The sequence below is a fragment of the Zalophus californianus genome, chromosome 7, assembly GCF_009762305.2.
Source record: "Zalophus californianus isolate mZalCal1 chromosome 7, mZalCal1.pri.v2, whole genome shotgun sequence".
Taxonomy (NCBI): Eukaryota; Metazoa; Chordata; class Mammalia; order Carnivora; family Otariidae; genus Zalophus; species Zalophus californianus.
The window spans coordinates 27981013-28002236 of NC_045601.1; the positions used below are offsets into that span (position 1 = coordinate 27981013).

A 21224-nucleotide genomic window follows, 5' to 3' on the forward strand; every position below is an offset into this window, starting at 1 on the left:
AGTCAGAACACTTGGCCTCAGTCAGGTATCCTCCAAATGGTTGAATAACCGTGGCCAAGGCATGCAGCTTCTCTGGGGCTCTATCGATTCAGCTGTAAAGTGAGAATAGTAACTATGGAGGAGAACACTAAGTGAACAATGATTGAGCTCTTTCTTTGTGCCAGGCACTGTTCCAGGAGGTCTATGTAAAGAATTTTATTTAATCATCCCATCAATCCTATGAAGCACATAGTATTGTTTTATTTTACAAAGAGGAAATTGAGGCACAAAGGTTAAGTAAACGACTTGAGGGCACATGGCTGTGCTAAGTGGTAGAGCAGAGAGTGGGCTCCAGTGTGGCTCTGGAACTCTTGTTCTTGGAGCTTCTCTCTGACCTACTCACATAAACAATTACTAGAAGCCAGTGAGGGAGGGCAGGTGGCAGCCCTGTGTGAGGGACAGTATTATTAGAGAGAACATCGAGGCAGCCCACACATCCAGCAGTGAGTGTGCCAAGAGAGAGTAGAGAAATAACTGTGGAGATGGAGGTTCGGGGAAGACCATCGATTTTACAGGAACTAATATTAACGCCAACCCATGCTCTCTCCTTTATAGAACACAGCTATGTAACTTTTCTTAGGAAAATAGTTCCTGAATCACATTGTAAGGGCTGTTTTTAGATGACTAGTTTTTAAGGGTCCTTGATATATAATTAAAGAAAAGAGGAGAAAGAGGAGTTAATATTTTTCAAGAGAACTAGTTTACAACTTGCGACAAAAGAAAACCTGCTTTTCCTTTCAGCATGATGAAGTTAGAACAAGACCAAAGATAATCTGTCTACAGGCAGCAATACCATTTGATGCTTATTTGGTGGTTACGATGAGTTGTGTACAGCTCGTGCTTTCTGAAATTGGTTCATCACCCTCTGGTGCTTTTTGTTAACTTTTTTAACCTCACTCCCCACAATAAAGAGCTGATACAAGCATATTAAGGTATTTTCCTATTTCAAAAGAGACTTGCAATATGTAGCAGCCACTTGCCATGTGTGGGCTACTATTCCTTCATTAAAAAGCATCTGTTGAGTGTCTTTTGACTGTGTCAATCCCCTGTGTACAATGTAAGTTGACCAAGGTGGTTTCAAGATACCAAGATTTGGCAGTTTAGGCGGTTCCCACCCCCATTCAATCCTCATGTGTATCTGGGTCCTGCCCTGCCTTCATGATTTATATGAGCCCCACCAGCCCCTGGTTAGTTCAGTTCAAAAGCATTTATTTGCCCAGTGCTGGGGATACAAAGACTATAAAACATGGAGCCCAATGTCCAATGGCTCAGAACCTGGTGATTCCTTAACTCTGCTCTAGCTTCAGAAAGACAGAAGGGGCTAGGGGTTGGAAACGTTCTCTGGGTAAGGTTAGGCAGGGTTTCCTCTATGCCAAGGTTCCCTAGTTAGTCATGAGCTTGAGAAACTTGAATGGCCCCACAGGGGAAGTCGCCAGAGGTGGACACATTTGACTGTTGAGCCTCTTACAGCCTAGTTATTTTCCTCACTGGTGGATGAGCATAGAGTCCATAATAGGAAAATCAAATTGCCTCAGCACCCAAGGACAGAGGTTTGGGTAACCTCAAGACTGATTACCTGACCCTTCGTGAGTTCATTCTGAAAACCTCACCACTTTTTATGGGCATACATTAGGCACTAATTTATACATGAGCTTTTCCCACAGTATAATGAAATGGAAATGTCTTTGACTGTCAGGCATATAAGTACAACAGCAACATTCTTAGAGGATGTAGTATTAGCTTTGAGACCACTAGGAAAATGTTGCATACCATTTTGCTACACCTGGAGATCTATATTTATGTAAGGTAACTCTTGGAACGAAAGTAGTAGCCACATTTTATAATATTCCACCAATGAAGTTGTTACAGATTTACATTTCAAATGTCATTTATCGATTCTCTTCCTACTAAAAAGACCCAAGAACAGAGACAAGACTTTCTCCTTATGGTGTATAACATAAATGAGGCTGGGCTAGAAAACTTCCCCAAAGGCCAAGATATTACAAAAGGAAAATAAACACTGAGAGCAGACACAAATCTGAATGAGGTGGCTTACAGATAGAGCTAGCCAATCATTAGTTGGAAGTTCATTAAGTAGACACCTCCTTACTGAACTTTCACAGCTTTGATAATGCAGAGGCCATCTTAAATAACCACAATTCAAGGGGCACCATTAAGTATCCCTCCCTTGCTCAAAGTCCATACCTGGTCAGGGAAGCTGAAAAGGAGCCCAGAGTTCCCATCCCTTTTTGAGGTCTGCTGAGTTCCATTTTCTCTTCAAAGACCAGCCTCTTATCCAGATGACTGTCATCAAGAATGCCCCCCACCCCGCCCTTTAGTGGAGACCATGCATACCCTACATAACATCACAGCATCATCACGTCATTAAAATAGTCCGAGCCAGTATTCACACATGGATACACACATGGAGGAATGAGGGGTCTTTTAGTTCCAAAAGATGCTTTAGGAGGAGGGCACCAAAATCGTAAAGGCACAGAACAGTGGAACAAGTTAGGGTATCACAGGTAGTTTGGTGTGGCTGGTGAATATGGTGCATTTGGCAGAACTGCAAAAGGAAAGGTTAGACCAGATCATGAAGAATCTTGTGTTCCAAACTAAAGTTGTAATCCTACAGCATTCCCAGAAATAAAACTCTGTGTGCCAATCCAACAGCTCTATGATTTAGGATGTGAAATGGATGGACTACCAGAGAATCAGAGCTGTACTTACAGGCCATAAATCTATGTGAACAAAAATGCTTTTGTTACTCATAAGTTGGCACATGACTCCTGACATCGATGTGGGTGTGACATATTTTCACTTCAGTGTTGAATAAATTATCTTATCAGTACTGGCAGGTTAGAAAAATGACTTACCTCAATTTAAATGTTTACTCAAGAGTGTCTTCTTTTATGTTTTCCAAACTTGAAACAAACATAATGCCTAAAAACTTCACAAAGATTTAAGAAACACGAGAAAATACTAGTTATCAACTGTCTTTAAGTGTGCTATTTCTTCTCCTTAAAAAAAGTGCTAATTCTATTTTTTAATACTCTTTTGCATCATCAAAACAGATAAAAGGGCAAGTATTCCTCGATAAATCTTCATCTGTTAGCTTTCATAACATAGGAATTCTGCTGCTGAGACTCTTGCTTTGCCTCATCAGGATGCCCTGTTGTTTCTACTTTGAAAACAGAGCTGCGAACTGCCCACCCATCTCCATATCCACAGCCAGCATCGGGGTGCAAGCCCATCCTTCCCCGGTCCTACAGGACTGCTGTAATTATGGTCCTGCTGGTCTCTCCAGTTCTATTCCTGCCCCCATCCAATCTTTCTCCCCTCAGTAATGAATTAATCTATTTGAAGTATAAATAGGCTCATAGCACCCCCTATTTAAAGGGCTTCAATACTTCCGCACTGAATTTCAAATGGAATCCAGATTCCCTCCCAGGGCTTATAGAGATGGGGACTCCAGCTCTATGTACTTCTTCAATTTCTTCTTGGCCACTCTCCTCTTCCTCACTTTTTTTTTTTTTTTCCCCAAACACACTGGCCTTTTGACAGTTCCAAGGAAATGTCTTTTTGGATGAGATTTTTTTTTTTCCATCTCGCCAAGCTGACTCCTAACACCCTATCTGCGTAGGTTCTATGGCCCACTGCTCCAACCTTATTCCCTTTCATAGCCTAATCACCAAATTTATAAGTACATGTTTGTTTATTTTTTTACTTGTTAACGGTAACTTCCTGCTGGTCTGGGAACTCCAGAAGGGCGGGAACCCGTCTGTATTCACCATTAGATATCTATATAGCAGCACCTACATTCATTTCCTGGAGCTGCCTTCACAAAGTACCACAGGCTGAGTGGCTTAAAGCAACAGAAATTTATTTTCTTCTAGTTCTGGAGGCTAGAAGCACAAAATTCAAGTGTTGGCAGGACTGTGCCTCTAGAGGAGCTACTTCCTTGCTTCTTCCAACTTCTGGGAGTCCCAGGCATTCCTTGGCTTGTAGGGAATCCAATCCCCCATTTTCAAATAGCATTTTCCCTGTGTCACTGTGTCTTCATCTGGCCATCTTCTTAAAAGGACACCAGTCATATTGGATTAGAAGCCCTCTTTACTCCAGTATGATCTCCTCTTAACTACTTATATTTGCAACAACCCCATTTTCAAATAAGGAACCATTTTGAGGTACCAGGGATTAGAACTTCAATATATCTTTTTTTGGGAGGGCACAATTCAACTCATAATAGCACCTAACAAATATTAGTTGAATGGATAAATAAGATGACTCTTGAACTGATGTTTCTCATTAATATAAATGGGATTGACTGTAGTGTATTCTGTAGGGGAGACCAAGAACTAAAGCCCAAGGCCAAGGCAAAATATATTATTTCTACATCTTTAAGTTTTGCTGTGGTTTCAAATTGATAGAAGGCATGTACTCAGCAACTAAAAAAGACACCAGCATAGACTCAAACATACCCTTTTAAAAATCCCTGTTTTTCTAGTCACCATACATTGTCTGAGGATTGTGTCAAAGCAGAAATAGAGTTCCTACTTGCATTCTCCAGGATCAGATGTGGGCCAAAATAAAAGAAAATGCTCTGAAAGGAAAAGGAAAAGGGTTTCCTAATACAGGGTGTGGTGGGATCTAAAGAAAGGTACTGACGACATCAATATCTAATATTTATTAATACTTAAATGATTTTATATATGAATATCTAGGATAATATGCGTTTTCTCATCAGTCTTGTCTTTGTTTAAATTCAGATAAGGATCAGTTTGCAAGGGTAGCAGGTGACTTTAACAGTGTGGGTTCTGAACCCAACTCCTCTGCTCACTAGCTGTGTGAACTTGTGCAACTTCTCTGCGCCTCAGTTTCCTCATCTGTATAATGGAGATGATAGTGGAGGTAACTTCCAGAGGGCTGTTATGGAAATTGTATGATTTGGTTGTATAAAGCACATAGACTTGAGTCAGCTACATGGTAAGGATTCAATAAATATTAGCTACTGTTTTCATTATATGCTAGCCATTTGCCTCACTTCAACTAAATATGATAACATGTAAAGGTTTTCACAATATTTATTATAGTTTTAAAGTCTTATGCAAGTTGGCTTTTATTCATATACTGTATCTACTATTAAAATAAAATCTCTTAGCCTGTCATGAATGGCATAATTTTTAATCATGCCGAAAGACCTCCCATATCCTACTGACCCACCAGAACTAACCCAAGGGAGCCGGCAGTCCATATAACTCTTCTTTGCAGAAAGGTCAAACCTCACCATACTAAGAAACATCTATTTCCGTTGATCAAAGATAAATCATTAAAATTCCAAAATTAACAATTATTATAAATGATAAAAGTAAATAAATTACTATCAATCCCCCCAATTGATGAATATCCATTTCTAGAAATACAAGCAGAGAGACAAGAGGTGAAGAAAGATTACATGGCTTAATGTAATGCTCTGATGAGAAATGGTTCAGAAATAGCAAACTATGTCATGACAAGGGATAGTTTGTGTGCTGGGGTGACAGAGCTGGGCTGATCCCAGAACGTGCCCTCCTTTATCATGGTAGGGAAGCTCCTTGATAATACTTTGATTTATTGACAAGGGAATGATCCCAAACTGATACCTTTGCTGCCTATATATTCAGATAAATAATGTCAATCCAAGAAGAAGACTGTGCAGGACTAAAAGCTAGAATATTCTTTCCCCAGAAATAGTGTCCTTTTTTAAATGTAATTTTTAAATGTATTTCTATTAAAGGTGTTTACTACTTTAATATCCATTTTTAAATGTATTTCTATTAAAGGTGTTTACTACTCTGAATCTTTGTCAGTGTATTTACAATGAGTTTAACTAAGCATTTATCTTTTTGAAAAATATCCAAAAAGTTGTCACTGCAATCCTCACTTGCTATTAAAAGGCTAATAAGTTCCCAGTCTTCTCACTCGGTCTTTAATTTTTTTTTATAAAGATAAAATCAAACTATTAAGACATGGAGACCAACCCAGATACAATGTGGGAGGGGACATGCAGGCTGCGAATGCCAGGAGGAGGAGATTATTGAGAGCCATCTTGGAGGCTGGCTACCCAAATTGTGGAGATACATATGATTTACCCATAACGTAGACTTTTGGAGGAGGTAGCATATGTATTTCACGTTTCCAGTGAAATATATCTTCCTTTCAAAAAATAGAATGGCATGAGAAAAAAATGTTTAATGTTTTAGTGTTATTGTCACACTGTTTCCTTTAGCCTATTTTGAAAATTGACATAACATTTCTAGAGGATCCCTTAAACAATTATAAAACATGAAGCAAGATGTCTGTTGAACCAATGAACATTAAAGATTCACAGCACGTTCCAGAGCATGGTTCATTTCAGAATAGCAAAATTGCTTTATTTCCTCCTAACAAGGACCAAGAAAATTAAATTACCTTACCTTGAAATGAGCAATCCATTTTTTTTTTTTTATGCCAGGTTATTTCTTAAAACTGTTTTGGGTATATTTTAGGCATCTTGAGAATTTTGTCAACTGCTTACTTCCATTAAAAAATAAGTAGAATGGGAACCTGGGTGGCTCAGTTGTTTAAGCAACCTACTCTTGGTTTCAGCTCAGATCATGACCTCAGGCTCTTGAGATAGAGCCCCCACTCCCCCTCAGGCTCCACCCTCAGTGCAGAGTCAGCCTGAAATTCTTTCCCCTCCTCCCTCTCTCTCCCCTCTCTACTCCTCCCCAATGGGCCCACTACCAGGCTCTCTTTCTATCTCTCAAAAAAAATAAATAAATAAAATCTTTTTAAAAAAATGAACAGAAATCAGAGATGTTGAAGATAAAGATTTTTATAGATTAAACATTGGAACATATGTCTGGACTATAATATCTAACATAACTTGTGTTTTATATCTCCAAACTTAAGTTGCCACACACCGGAATATTCTAGTTTCTCATCAGTTAGTTCTATGGAGCCATGTTTTGGTAATATCTTCCATCTGTGATATTATAATACACAGTCTATTTTAATTTTCATTCTTACAAGATGCTAACCACTCTTCACATGCATGTGTCATATAAACATGTAAAACCACAGGTTTTAGATCTGAAAAGACCCTTGGAACTTTTTATGTTAAAAATGTTCCTCACTTTTGAAGCCTTGGAAAACACAATGCTTCATGGCACTGCCTGCCCCATGTTCTCAGTTTCATCCTCAAAACTCTCATTAAAAATCAGAACCTATTGATAGCACAGAGCAGTATTAAATCACTGATAATTATTCATAGCATATGATCTCCAGAAAAAAAGACCCATACCAGTTGATACACGATGGTTCCAGAGAGTTAGAGGGATAAAAATCAAAGACACACATTGGGCAGGCTGTGTCTCTTGGAGATCTCTCTGCCCCTACCAGACACATACCGACACAGTGATCAGCTGATGGTGCTTCTCCTTGAGTATTTAACTTTCTTCTTAAAAATAAAACTGAGGTATTAAAAAAATGATCAAGGTTAAAAGTAGGAGCCATTACAAATATAGCATGTGCACACATACCCAAACACACACTCAGCGAGCTATATTTTGGTTACTCGGCTGCATGTTAAAAGAGCTTATTTTGGCTTGGAATTAGGGTTGAATTACAAAGTTTAATTCTAAAGCAAAGAATTTTTTTCTCTCTTTTCATTTGGTTTGTGGAATTACAATACACTGTATAGAGCTAATCTTAGCCAAGGATTACCCCAAGGATAAAACTAATTTCTTTCTCTGATGGTTAGCCCCAGCCAATTTACACAAGAATTACGGGACTGTAGCTAAAATTAGACCAATTTTTGGTGACTTAGCTAAATTTCATTTCCTAAGTTTGGTTTGCAGTATCAAAATTTTTTATTTTCCAAGTTCATTGACTAAAATATGTGTCTTTATGATGAGATCTGTTCTTCATAAAATCTGATTGTTTATAACCCAGGACTTTGTGGTCTCGCCAATATTTTAACATTTTGATTCTTACATGTTACCAGTGATTTTTAAAATTTATTTTGATTCAAGGATCATCTTGTTTTCTTTTATAAGAAACTGTCCTGCACTTTCCTTTTGTCCTTTTCTAATTTGTTGGTGGTGTCTCAATTCTTTCATTTCTCTACAGAAGATTCCTACAAATTAATCCTCTAGGATACATTTTCGTAGAGCACAGTTACATGAACATACCAGCATTTAATTAAATATGTTGTCTTCTTTCACTGGTTTCTTTTCTAATTGTTGCTATATTATATACTTTAGTAAAGCTAACTCTAACACCAGTCTCCAAAACTTGAGCCTTTCAGGGCCATTTATCCTAAATTTTATTTCTGTATCTAATAAGGGGATCATTTCAGTTATCTGCTGGTGCATTAACAAACCACCCAAAAATGGTTTAAAACAATCACTTTATTATTTCTCACAAATCTGAGGGTTAACTGGGGCTCAGCTGGATGGTTCTTCCTCTGGTCTCATTTGGAGTCTCTCATGCAGCTTCAGTCTATGGCAGATCGGGCTGGAGTGTGCACAGTGGCTTCATTCCGGCCTCCTTCTTGGAAGGCTGGGCTCAGCTAGGACAACTGAACATTTCCCTCTTTGTGTGGCCTCCAGCGGAGTGGCCCAGCTTTTTACCCTGCAGCTCAGGACTTTTAAAAGGGCAAAAGTAAGAAATTGCCAGACCTTCTTAAGGCTTAGTCCCAGAGTTATTCTGCCACATTCCATTGGTTGAAGTGAGTCATCGGGTCAGCTCAGGTTTAGGAGGAATTAGGACATGAGTACAGGAAGGTGCGGCTAGTCGGGGCCATGTCTGAAGGCTGTCTACCACAGGGGTTGCGTTTTCCTTTTTCTCCATTAAGACCTTGATTCTTCTCTACTCCTTCTTCAGTTCTCTGCATCTCTGGTGGTTTACCCAAGCCTACAAATATCACCTTCTTATCCATAAACATGAGGAATATCCTACAGTGGAGTCCACCAGAGGGCCTACAAGGAGCTGAAGTTACTTACACTGTGCAGTATTTCATGTAAGTTGGTTCTTTTCCTTTTGGCTAATTTAAAAACACAAGACTCAAACACCTAGTAACTGTGCAAAGATAAACCATCTATTGTACTAACTAAATGGAAAAAAAGAGAAGTTTTAGATATTCCTTGCTAAATTTTCTTGGAATGTTCTGTCAGATTAAATTAGAAAACCATTTCTTGGTGAAGACAGAAGCATTGGGTTCTTAGGTGAGGGAAAGTCACTTAAGTGGGGAAAAGAAGTTGGTCAAAATGTCATTCTGTGGCCGAGAAAACAAGGAGGTCCATCATCTCTGAAATGTCTCAACTTATTGGAATAACAGGCATTTTTAAGTGAAACTGAGTGCAGAATTCTGTGCCACCAGCTCTTCCTGTTAAAGATAGTAGTGAATGAACATTTTCACATTTCACCTGTCCCTCAAAACTCATTGCAAGCAAGAAAGAATGCAGAACATACAGATGATGCCCATGTTCAAGGAAACAGAGGAAATGGAACCCCAAGCCACAAGCTAAGGAACATACAAGCAAAATACTGTGAAATCTAAAGGAAAACAACTGCAGAAACTGAAAGTGAATCTATGCCTTCTTAAACACCAACAGTAGAAATTTAATTTTACAAGAATAAATGTCACAGTATTAAGAAGCTTACATAACAACCTAAGGATATGGAATCTAAGGATTTCTGCCACCAGAAATTGAGGAAATGTCCCCATGAGCCCCAGTTTGGTGCCACAGAATGTCAGAGCAGAAGATGCTGAAAGAGAAATCATGTTCAAATGACATATTCACTGTAGCGGCCCAGTCGCCCCGGTGAGGAGGGTGCAGGAGGGAGGGGAAGCGATGATGGCTGGGACTAGGGGACTATGACCTTACTGATGTGTCTTATGGCACATCAGCCTCCTGCCATTCCCAAATGTGAAGGTGGGCAGGCTCTCCAGCAAAGGGATAATATGATTTGGAGAGGAGATGTGTGACATACCCTCACTCCTACACCCATTCGCCCAATATTCAATAAATAACTGGCCCTTTTCAAAGAGTAATAGTCCCAAAGAATCTGGCTTAGCACCTCTCCATTATTACTGGAAGGGAGAGAGACAAACATACACACACACACGTGAAAAGTTCCTGAAAAGCTTTCTTGTGGGAATAGAAAAATTCAGACAAATAACTGTTCATAGTTTGAGTCCATGCACAACATGATCTCTAATGGTAAATAGGAAGGAAAGAAGAAAGAAAGGGAAAGGAAAAGGAAGAGAGAAGGAAGGAAGGAAGGGAGGGAGGAAGGGAAGGAAGATGGGAGGCAGGGGAGAGAGAAAACAAACAAGCAAACATTTAAAGAAAAAAATTCTAAGACGAGGGGAAGAATTTTTAAGCAAGTGGGCAGACTTAGGGAAGAGATGGAAAATAAAAATGTTATATGGAGAGGAAAACCCTATGGCTAACTGATAGTACTTGAGCAAGTGATAGTGACTCTCTGGAGCTGCACATCACGGGTGCATGCTCAGTCTGGGAAAATGTAATAAAAACAGTAGGAAGACCTATCCTGGTGAGTTTACTGAACTTTGAGAAGATAAGGTACTTTGTGACTGTCACAGCAAGAGCAGGGCTCAAGGAGGGTGGGGGGAGGAGGATGATTTCTGTGTGGTAACACGCAACAGGAGACAGTGATACATCCTCTGAGGGAAAAAGAGGTGTGATCTAGGATTCTTAATCAAGTTCAACAGATGTATTTTCAAGCAAGTGAGATGTCAGGAGAGCCCTCCCCTGAGATCTTCCTGATGGGGAGAAAATCACTAACTAAAGATGATATCTGGCTGACAGAGGTAAAGATGAACCTAAAGGAAGAGCTTAGTACTGACGAGATTATTTGTCATTGTGAAAAGACTTGTGCATGCATTGAGACCATCTAAGTGAAGAACTGAGACTAAATAGTGATGGGAAATGTGGTTATCGAAATTTCTTATAAATGTTTGAAACCTAAACAATAATATAACAAATTAAAAGGTAGGAAAGTCTATAAGTGTACCAAGTTTCCTAGCAAGAAGCCATTAAATGTGATCTAAAATGAAAATATTTCATCTTGATAACCAAACATTCAATATTTTTCATAAGCCATTTTCTTACTTTAAAAGATCTTTTAGGAACTAATATCTCTTGTGGTGATGAAACACTTGAACTACAACAATTCCTTTAATTTCATTTCAATTTCTTTTTCTATTAAAGTTCAAATCAGGGGACGGCTGGGTGGTTGAGTCGGTTAGGCATCTGACTCTTGATTTTGGCCCAGGTCATGATCTGCGGGTCCTGCGATTGAGCCTGGGGTTGGGTTCTGAGCTCAGCGTGGAGTCTGCTCGGGATTCTCTCTCCCCACTTGCACTAAATAAATAAATAAATAAATAAATAAAATCTTAAATAAAGTTCAAATCAGGCTAAATTTGCAACTTTGATTAAAACCATATGTATGGTATAGTTTAGTTATTGTCTGTGTATGCAGACATCTAATCATTCCTGTGTGAACAGAGAAGCATAATGAGATGTCCAAAATCATGTATGCCAAATATTTCAGGTAATAGGTTTTAGAGTGATCTGTTTCTCTGCTGATTACACATTTCTGATTGTTCAAGTTAAAAAAAAAAGTACCCTATTAACAACAACAAAAAGAACAAAGTCATTTTTCTCTATGAAGAAAATATTCTGACCACTAAAGGCAGTGAAATACTTCAGCTGCTATTCACAATGACTTCATTTATCTAGACCCTCATTTTCATTTTCGAGGAGTTTTTCTGGAAGCTGGTGTTTTAGGAAAGAAGACATCACTCTGCAAAGAGAAATGGCTCTTGAGTATGCCCTGGCCTAAAAAAATACAGTCATCACTGCTCTGTGAGAGCAAATAATTTGTATGGTACAAATTTCCAAAATGAATAAAGAAACTTGGCACGTCGGAGGTCTTACATGCTTGTGCATGTGCAAGATGGACGGAAATACAGAGCAGTGTTTGTCACTGACAGGGCTCCAAGCTCCAAGCTCAGCTCCAAGGCCAAACAGTCCTTGGTTTGCAGCCAGGCTGTGAACCTAGCCAGGTAACCTTGGGCAACTTACATACTATGTTTTTACACTTTGGAGTGAAGTTTGTTTCCAAGTAAAAGATGAAATTTTAACAACAGTTTAAATTCCACCTGCCAAAAGAATTTAGTGCAGAAAATATATAGTGCAATACTGAAACCACAAGCTTTGTCACAAGCTTTGGAAAAGTGGTTCAGAATCCTGGAAAGAGTATTTTCTCCTCCATCGACCTCTGTCATGGAAAGCTGTCCTGCACTTGGCAGGAGTAAGGAAGGTGAAGGAAAGGGGATCAAATGGGTGATGGCAGTATTTTCCAAACCATAAGTCAAGACCTGTTAATGGACCATGAAATCAGTTTTGAGGGATGTAGCTAGCATTATTTTTAATGCAAAGGACTGGAATGGTGTGAAGTGGATTGGAATGGAAAATAACTGAATTGATGGTGTGTACTAAAGTTTAAAAAGCATCTTATGAAACCTTTGTTTTAATATGTTAAATATATGTATGTTTCTGTGAGCTGGGTCACAACGTAAAATGGGTTTCTTCTTGTGGCTCACAGACAAAAAAAATATGAAAGCCCTTAGGCAGTGGTGACCACTTGATGGAGAAGTTGGTCAACAAGATCTTAGTTGTATTTCTAAAGTCTTCTGGCAGGTATGGTTCTTATGAAACAGGAGACATTAGCTTTCAGAAATCTGTTGGCATATTCTGAAAAGAGGAGATAACCCTTAAGCTTTGAGAACACTTGATAAAGTTCACATTTCCTCATTCTCAAGACATGCTCTTGCCTTGAATTATATGATGCCTGTTTCTCCTTCTCCCAGTCTAGCTGCTGCTTCTTTTCTTTTCTTTTTTATTTTTTAGGTAGGCTCCATTCCTAGTGAGGAGCCCAGTGCAGGGCTTGAACTCACAACCCTGAGATCAAGACCTAAGCTGAGACCAAGAGTCAGACGCTCAATTGACTGAGCCCCGCAGGTGCCCCTTTAGCTGCTATTCCTAACTGTACTTTATACCAACTTTTAAATCTTGATGATCCTGAAATTTTACCCTAGGCTTTGCTTTGGCTTCATGATAATTCCATTCACACCTGTGCCTTAAATGAACAGTTCTGTGCCCTTCATTTCAAAATCACTGCCTCCCACTCAACCCTCTCTCCTGAGCCCCAGTGCCTACTGGGCATCCACAGCGGGATATCTTTCACATACCTTGAATTCAAAATCACTGCCTCCCACTCAACCCTCTCTCCCGAGCCCCAGTGCCTACTGGGCATCCACAGCGGGATATCTTTCACATACCTGAGGTTCAACACGTGAAAAACTGAACTTGTTGTCTTTCCTCCCTCCCACCCCACCCCGCCTCCCCATTTCCCAAACCCATTCCTCCGCATTCCTTCTTTTGGGGAATGTTACACTGTCCCAGACAGAAAGAGACATCATCCGGAACACCTTCATCTGCCTCATCTCTTATCTCCACTCAATCCCCAAGTCCTGTCTCCCCTAATATTTCTTCCTTTTGTCCTGTCATTTATTCCACGGCCACCATCCTTGTCCAAGCCACCGACATCTTCCAGCTGGACCACTGCAGTATCCCCTCAAGTGCTCCCCAGGCTGCCACTGCTAGCCCACTGTGTTCTCCGTGCTGCACCAGTTAGCTTTCTAGAACCCCACCACGCCTGCTTTAATGCCTTCCTAGCCTCCCCTGCAACCCCGTCTCTCTCACTGGCTCAGCCCGTGGCACTTCAACTCTCCCTACCTCAGTCTCTCTCACCTGAAAAGTGTTAACAATATTCCTCCCCCCGGACCTGCTATGGGTGTTGTGTCTTTAATAAAGGAAAGGAGAAATCAATATCAAAAACCTAGTCATCCTCATCACCATCACTATAATTACTGTGGCATGCACTCCAACTTGTGAATTTTCCCTAGACCCTTCATAGCAAGCAGATTTTTAAATTTTATGAGAATGTCAAGGTAATTTTTCTTCCGAGAAGAAAATGACCAATATTTCTTAAAATAGCCCATCAAATTGACCTTCATAGGCATAGTGGACTAAAATCTTACATAATTACTAGAAGAATTGATCATATGTTTTGTAACATTTTTACTGTAGCTCAAGAATAATAAAAAAAAATACATGCTTTCAAAATGTGCTATCCACATTATAATTCACAGAAAGGAGAGGTGATTGCAGAAACTCAGACTCATGCTCCTGAGGTAATGAAAAAAATTGCCAGCAGCAAATGTGGATTCTTTTTTAGGTCAATGACAGGCACTTTTGTTGTTCTGAAGTGAAGGTCTGAGCTTCCATTGAGTTTTATATAATGACTTTTTTTCCTGTTGGAAAGCACAGAGGGCACATCATTATTAATTCAGTTTCTTTCTGAGCAGATATGGGCAAAAGAAGTGGCTGAATAAATCCGAATGCAGAAACATCAACAGGACCTGCTGTGATCTCTCTGTGGAAACTTCTGATTACGAACATCAATATTATGCCAAAGTGAGGGCCATTTGGGAAACGAATTGTTCCAAATGGGCAGAAACTGGACGATTCTATCCATTCTTAGAAAGTAAGTAACACAGTTGTCTGTAAACACGGATAATATCAAGTTCTCCTGACGATCGAGTGTACCGTCTCGGCCTCACCTTCCCGAGAGGCCCGTGCTCTGGGGGCTCTGTTCTGCACTCTGTCCCTCAGCTGCTCAAGTGACCAGCGCATGGTGCTCCACCTTGCTGGATCTCAGAGTTTCATCTTTACCATGAGCGGTTTTGCTCATTGCCAAACTCAGTGTCTTCTTGTTCTGAACTTGGTAGTGTGATGATGTATTTCCAGGTGTAACTCAGGGTTCAGGTAACATCTTCTTGATGTTTGCTTTTTAAATTTTTCCACCGCTTGTTCTGTGGCTGACTCAGCTGTAGAGGATCCATTCAGAGCTGCCATAATGAAGCTTACAAGTATTTCTCTGGTCCTGGAGCCAGAACCTATCCTCTGGTGCCCTTCTAGGTCAGACGTCAGCAAATGATGTGCTCAGACCAAATGCAGCTCGGCCCCCTTTCCATTTTTCTACAGGCCAAGAGCTAAGAATGATTTTTACATTTATATGAATAAGAGTTGCAGCAGAGATCATATGGGCTGTAAAGCCTAAAATACTTCCTGTCTGGACCTTTATGGTAAAAGTTTGTGAACCTCTGTTCTAGATCATTCTAATCACATCTTCAAAGTTATTTAACAGTGCTTCATTCCTCCATGGCTGATTTCCCCCACATATCAAATCATATTAATGTTATTTATCACCAACTATTCAAGTCACAGGAGTGTTGTAAACACTTTTAGTTGTATTTACCATCTGTTTATCCATGGGATTAGGCACTAAATAAATACAACACTTGAACTTTCTGTTTTCATATTGTGTCAGGGAGTATGAAATGAATGTTTCAAGATGTGGCATAACTTGGGCTAACCTTAGAACAATCTGAGTCATCTCAACTAAGGGGGCGGGGTGGGGGGGCTTTCGGGCTTTGATTCCAGTAGGATTATATTGTAGTTTTATCCACGGTGATTTTTACATCCGAACATGATGACTCCCTCTCCCCTCCCCTTTAAGCACAAATCGGCCCACCAGGGATTGCTTTGACGACAGATGAGAAATCCATTTCCATTGTTCTGATGGCTCCAGAGAAGTGGAAGAGAAATCCAGAAGACAGTTCTCTTTCCATGCAACAGATATACTCTAATCTGAAGTACAATGTGTCCGTATATAATACTAAATCTAATAGAACGGTAAGCCTGGAATGGAAGGGGGGCCTATAATCTGTGTCACTTTCTGCAGCCCAGACGCAGGGGAATCTGGGAAGATGTGGTATTCAAAGACATGTTAGACAAGATACAGTGGAAGCTGATATGTAGACATCTCAACAACATCCTTCGGATTTCCCTTACAGATAACACTCTCTGTCAGTGGGGTCTGATGTTGCTATTGGGTGTAGATCCATTGTCCACCTCACTTTGATGGAGAGATTTGACTTGCGTAACATCTGTCAGTCACTCTCCAAGAGAGAAAAAAATGTCAGCAAGGACACAGGGCAAGGTTGAGTAAGAAATCTGTCCTTATGTTGTTGTTTAGACTTGTTCCCAGAATGGTTCCATTTCCTGACCATGCTCTGCTGAGCTAAAGGAAATGGGTATTTTAAAGCTGTTGCCAGGGAAAAAAAAAAAAAGCTTGTAGTAATAGGGAAGGATTTAGTGGTATCTCGGTGTTTTATTTCCTTCTAGAGCTATCTGTCTGGGGTGGTGCTGGAATTCTTTGACTCTAACTGCTGTTTGCCATTCCCCCCCCCCCCCAGTGGTCCCAGTGTGTGACCAACCACACGCTGGTGCTGGGCTGGCTGGAGCCAGACACTCTGTACTGCGTCCACGTGGTGTCTTTCGTCCCAGGGCCTCCTCGTCTTGCTCAGCCTTCTGAGAAACACTGTGTCCGGACTTTGAAAGGTAAGCTTAAAAAGTCTCAACTGGTCTGAGGAAAGAACTCTGAAGAAACTAGGAGAATTGTGGCAGGTATAAACAAGGTTTTCCATCGACATGGGTGGAACTGGAGGCGGTTATGCTAAGTGAAATAAGTCAGGCAGAGAAAGTCCATTATCATATGGTTTCACTTATTTGTAGAACATAAGGAATAGCGTGGAGGACATTAGGAGAAGGAAGGGAAAAATGAAGGTGGGGGAGGGCGCCTGGGTGGCTCAGTTGGTTGGGCAACTGCCTTCGGCTCAGGTCATGATCCCGGAGTCGCGGGATCGAGTCCCACATGGGGCTCCCTGCTCAGCAGGGTGTCTGCTTCTCCCTCTGACCCTCCTCCCTCTCGTGCTCTCTATCTCTCATTCTCTCTCTCACAAATAAATAAAATCTTTAAAAAAAAAGAACATAAAATTTATAAAAAAAAAAATAAAGGGGGGGTAAATCAGAGGGGGAGACGAACCATGAGAAACTATGGACTCTGGGAAACAAACTGAGGGTTTTAGAGGGGAGGGGGGTGGGGGATGGGTTAGCCCGGTGATGGGTATTATGGAGGGCACATACTGCCTGGAGCACTGGGTGTTAGACACAAACAAAGAATCATGGAACACTACATCAAAAATTAATGAAGTACTGTATGGTGACTAACATAACATAATAAAATAAATAAATAAATAAATAATTTTAAAAAATAAATAAACAAGGTTTGGATAAATCCATGTCTACCAGAAACAGGTTGAGACAAAGGTAGAAACAACCATCACCAGAAATGCATTGAGCAGCCTGGGACTCTGCCATTGAACTTGGCCAGGATTAAGAGTATGTTTGCATCCTCCCGGGAAACTCTCAGCACCTATCCTGATATCTGCTGCCAACAGGCCTCTTCCATGGGAAAAAAACAATTAAGAATTTTTACACATATCTTTTCATTTTTTAATTATAGTCCCTTTCATGAAGAGAAGTTCTGTGGTCTTCACGAACATCAAATGTTAGTGCTAGAAACAAAACATTTTTCCTAAAAACACTTGAAGACAGCAGCCTTTGCTCACCCTCAGGAATAAAATTACAGGCTCTGCAAGTTGCACTGAGATAGCAGTCACTGGCTGCATGGACGTCTGGGATCAGCGAATCCACGGTTACCCTCACTTACATTGCTTCTCTCTCCTTCCTTTTGTCTTCTCATGTTTCCTGAACTTGGCTGAAGATTCTCACTCCTATTCAGAGACATAGGGTTAGGAGCTTGGCATTTGCTTATTTGTGTTTCCCCAAGGGTTGGAGGACCTTGAACTCAAAACCTGACCATTAAAAATTAACCCTAAAGTTGGCCTTCCTCAAATGGCCCCTCATCTATTGTTCTTCCGTCTCCCTCTTCCAAACACACTGGCCTAGGACAAATGTCACACCTTTTCCCCCAGGCCAGTTCCATCACCAACTATGGGATGGCCATGGTGACAGGAGCCCTGCTTTCCTCTTCCCTCACCCTGCACACAGCACAAGATGAAACCGTCCTAAGGAATCTAAAGGGGATATTGTGATATTCGAAAGTGAAAAGCTGTATTTTTCAGACTCTGTCCTTTCATACCTTCCCCTAAAACGAAGGATTCTCTGCCATATGTCAAATAAAACTGAAATGCAGAGCAAGCAAAAGGCAAAACAAAGCAGACTGAAGAAATCGTTTCTGTATTTGGAAAAAGTGCTCTGTTTACTAACAGCTTGATCAGCGGCCAAGTGGTAGGAATGAATTTCCAGTGGAGATCATTTAAGCAGTTGGCAGATTTAAAGCAACTCAAGTACGGATTCCATTAAATACTTCCCGGTAAGAGATGCAGCCAACCTTCTCACTATAGTCTAAGAAAGGTGACAAAATAAGGAAGCATCTTTTCCGGGTCTCACCTTTTCCATGATATCCCAGCTGGACTACCTCTTCTGGAACCCTCTTTGAAAAATACTTCTACTCTCCACAGTCCGCCAGCCCTAAAGTATAGTTACAGTTTGTTAGGTTTATTGTGGCAAACATGTCCTGCTGTATACTGAGTGCCGTCGGTCATTGTTGTCGTGGCATGTTTTAATTAGGGCAAGTTCAGTCCAGAGACCAGTGATGGCGTTCAGAGGACTAGGCTGAATCGCGGCCTCCTCATGGGGGAGGGGTGCTCAGCCACCTGCACCATCAGCACTGTGCTGTCTTCACCCTTCCGTGGGGAACCCAATGACACATGTACTCCTCAGGAGCTGTTTGGGTGGAAGAGGCTGCCCTTGGACCCCTGTACCTAGACTTCTCCCACTGGCTCTTGTTGACCTCCCTCATTGTCCATGACAGTTCTCTTTCCACTCTTTCACTAGATCGTTATCTGGAGAGTGACTTTATTGCTTTGTCTCAGGCCTAGGCATCAAGAGTATCCAAACAACTGTACAGATGAAAGAGCTCCCATGACACTCTCACTGAATTCATCAGTGTGTAAAGAATATGCTAGAACTTTTGCCATGAGTGCTAAAGCTCTTCCTTTTTCTACTGCTGTATTAGTCAGTACTCTCCAGAGAACAGAACCAATATATATATATGGAGAGAGACAGAGAGATTTATTTTAAGGAGATGGCTCACAATGACTGGAGGCTGATGAGCTCAAAATCTATTGGACAGTCCAGTAAGCTGGATATCCAAGGAAGAGTTACAGTTCTTGTCTGAAGGTCATCTGCTGGCAGAATTCTCTTTCTCGAGGTGGTCACCATTTTTTCTACTAAAGCCTTCAACTGATTGGATGAAGCTACCCATATTATAAAAAGTAATCTGCTTTACTCAAGTCTATTCATTTAAATGCTAATCTTGGGGCGCCTGGGTGGCTCAGATGGTTAAGCATCTGCCTTCGGCTCAGGTCATGATCCCAGGGTCCTGGGATCGAGCCCCACATCGGGCTCCTGGCTCAGCAGGGAGCCTGCTTCTCCTTCTCCCTCTGCCTCTTTCCCTGCTCATGCTGTCTCTCTCTCTCTCTATCTCTGTGTCTCAAATGAATAAATAAAATCTTTAAAAAAATAAAAAATAAATGCTAATTTCATCTAAAAATGCCTTCTCAGAGACATGTAGAATCATGTTTCACCCAATATCTGGGTACCATGGCCTAGCCAAATTGGCACAGATAATTAACTATCACAACTTCCAGGATCCTATAGGAGACCAACAAATAGAAATCAGTCACACTGAGTCCTATTCACAACTGTATAGTCTGATCAATGGTGGGCCAGCGCTGCTTCCTTAAAAGCTGTTCACCAGGTCTTTTCATTCCTGTATGGACTTTTACTTGTCACGAACCTGCAGCACAGCAGCACCTGGAAGGAAGTCACTGCCGTTCTCAGCACACACCAGCTCAGCCACCTCCCTACACACATCCCAAGCTCCAGGCCTACCCAGAAAGTCTAGCTGACCCACTCAGGGATGGTTCTGTTAGCCACATAGAAGGTGACACCACACATTCCCAACTTCTACTGAATATTTGGAAATGGTTGAGTCAAATGAGTATATGGAAAAGTCAGGGCAGCTTAATAGGATCATATCAAGAGGGCTTTTTTTTGCTTGGTTTAAAGTGTATAAGTTGCTGGAATATTAGACACACTTAGCTTCAAATATAAGAACCTGAATGAATCTCACAGCCAGACATAAAATGTTCTACTATCTGCTGATTGGGTTGTTGATGCATCTACACTGTAAGGTTTGCAACAAGTCCAGATGAGTCCCGAAGACCAGCTCTTGTCAGAGAATAAGCATTCTGAGACCCTGTATCACTTTTCCTTCAAGCTTCTCAATTTATAAATGAAAAACTGAGCTCCTAATTGTAAGTGATCAGCCCAAAGCCACCTGACATTGCCAATGTTTTCCCACCACACCGAATCAAAAACTCTCTATCTCTGTCCTTTTTTTTTTACAGACCAAACGTCAGCATTGAAGGTTAAAATCATCTTCTGGTATGTTTTGCCCATATCTGTTACCGTGTTTCTTTTTTCTGTGATGGGCTACTCCATGTACAGATATATCCATGTTGGCAAAGAGAAACACCCAGCAAATTTGGTGAGTGTTCAGTGTGGCAGGAATCATTATAAACCCTCCCTTCCAGGCCAGTACAAAAGGAAGCTCAGACACAGATCCCTTTTACAGGCAGCGTGGGTTTAAAGAGTGGATGAATTAGAAAACACTTTCGTTACTAGGTTCTCTCAGTAACATAACCAAAGAGAAAGATTCCTCAGCTTTGAAAAGATTTCACCTGTCATGAGCAGATTAGACTAGGTCTTGAGGTACACAAATAAATTTAAGTCGGGATCCACACTTTTCCAGATGTTCAAGTTAAGTTGGGTACGAGAATTTCAAAATGATACATGAAGGCTATGATGAAAGCAAGCAGCGAGGACTGGGGAGGTACAGGGAGGTACAGGGAGAGCATGGAAACCCCGAGTCGGGGACCAGGAGAAGTTTTACATCTAGCCTCGCTTAAGAAAGGGGAGAAAGAAGTAGAGCACCTACTGCTGGCAGAAAACCCAGCAGGGACCAAGGTGCATAGATGTTTGGAAAACCACATGATATTGCTGGATCATAGG

General features: G+C 40.9%; 1 protein-coding gene across 1 annotated transcript in view; it reads left to right on the forward strand.

The window, feature by feature from the left end:
• The window catches only part of IL20RA (interleukin 20 receptor subunit alpha), a 33931-nt gene that overhangs the window by 10130 nt on the left and 2577 nt on the right, over nucleotides 1-21224 (forward strand). Inside the window, exons 2-6 of the mRNA XM_027600835.2 lie at nucleotides 8947-9082; nucleotides 14525-14703; nucleotides 15739-15914; nucleotides 16478-16622; nucleotides 20561-20700. Of these exons, the coding sequence (XP_027456636.1) occupies nucleotides 8947-9082; nucleotides 14525-14703; nucleotides 15739-15914; nucleotides 16478-16622; nucleotides 20561-20700 (776 nt within the window). The remainder of the gene's footprint in view (nucleotides 1-8946; nucleotides 9083-14524; nucleotides 14704-15738; nucleotides 15915-16477; nucleotides 16623-20560; nucleotides 20701-21224) is intronic.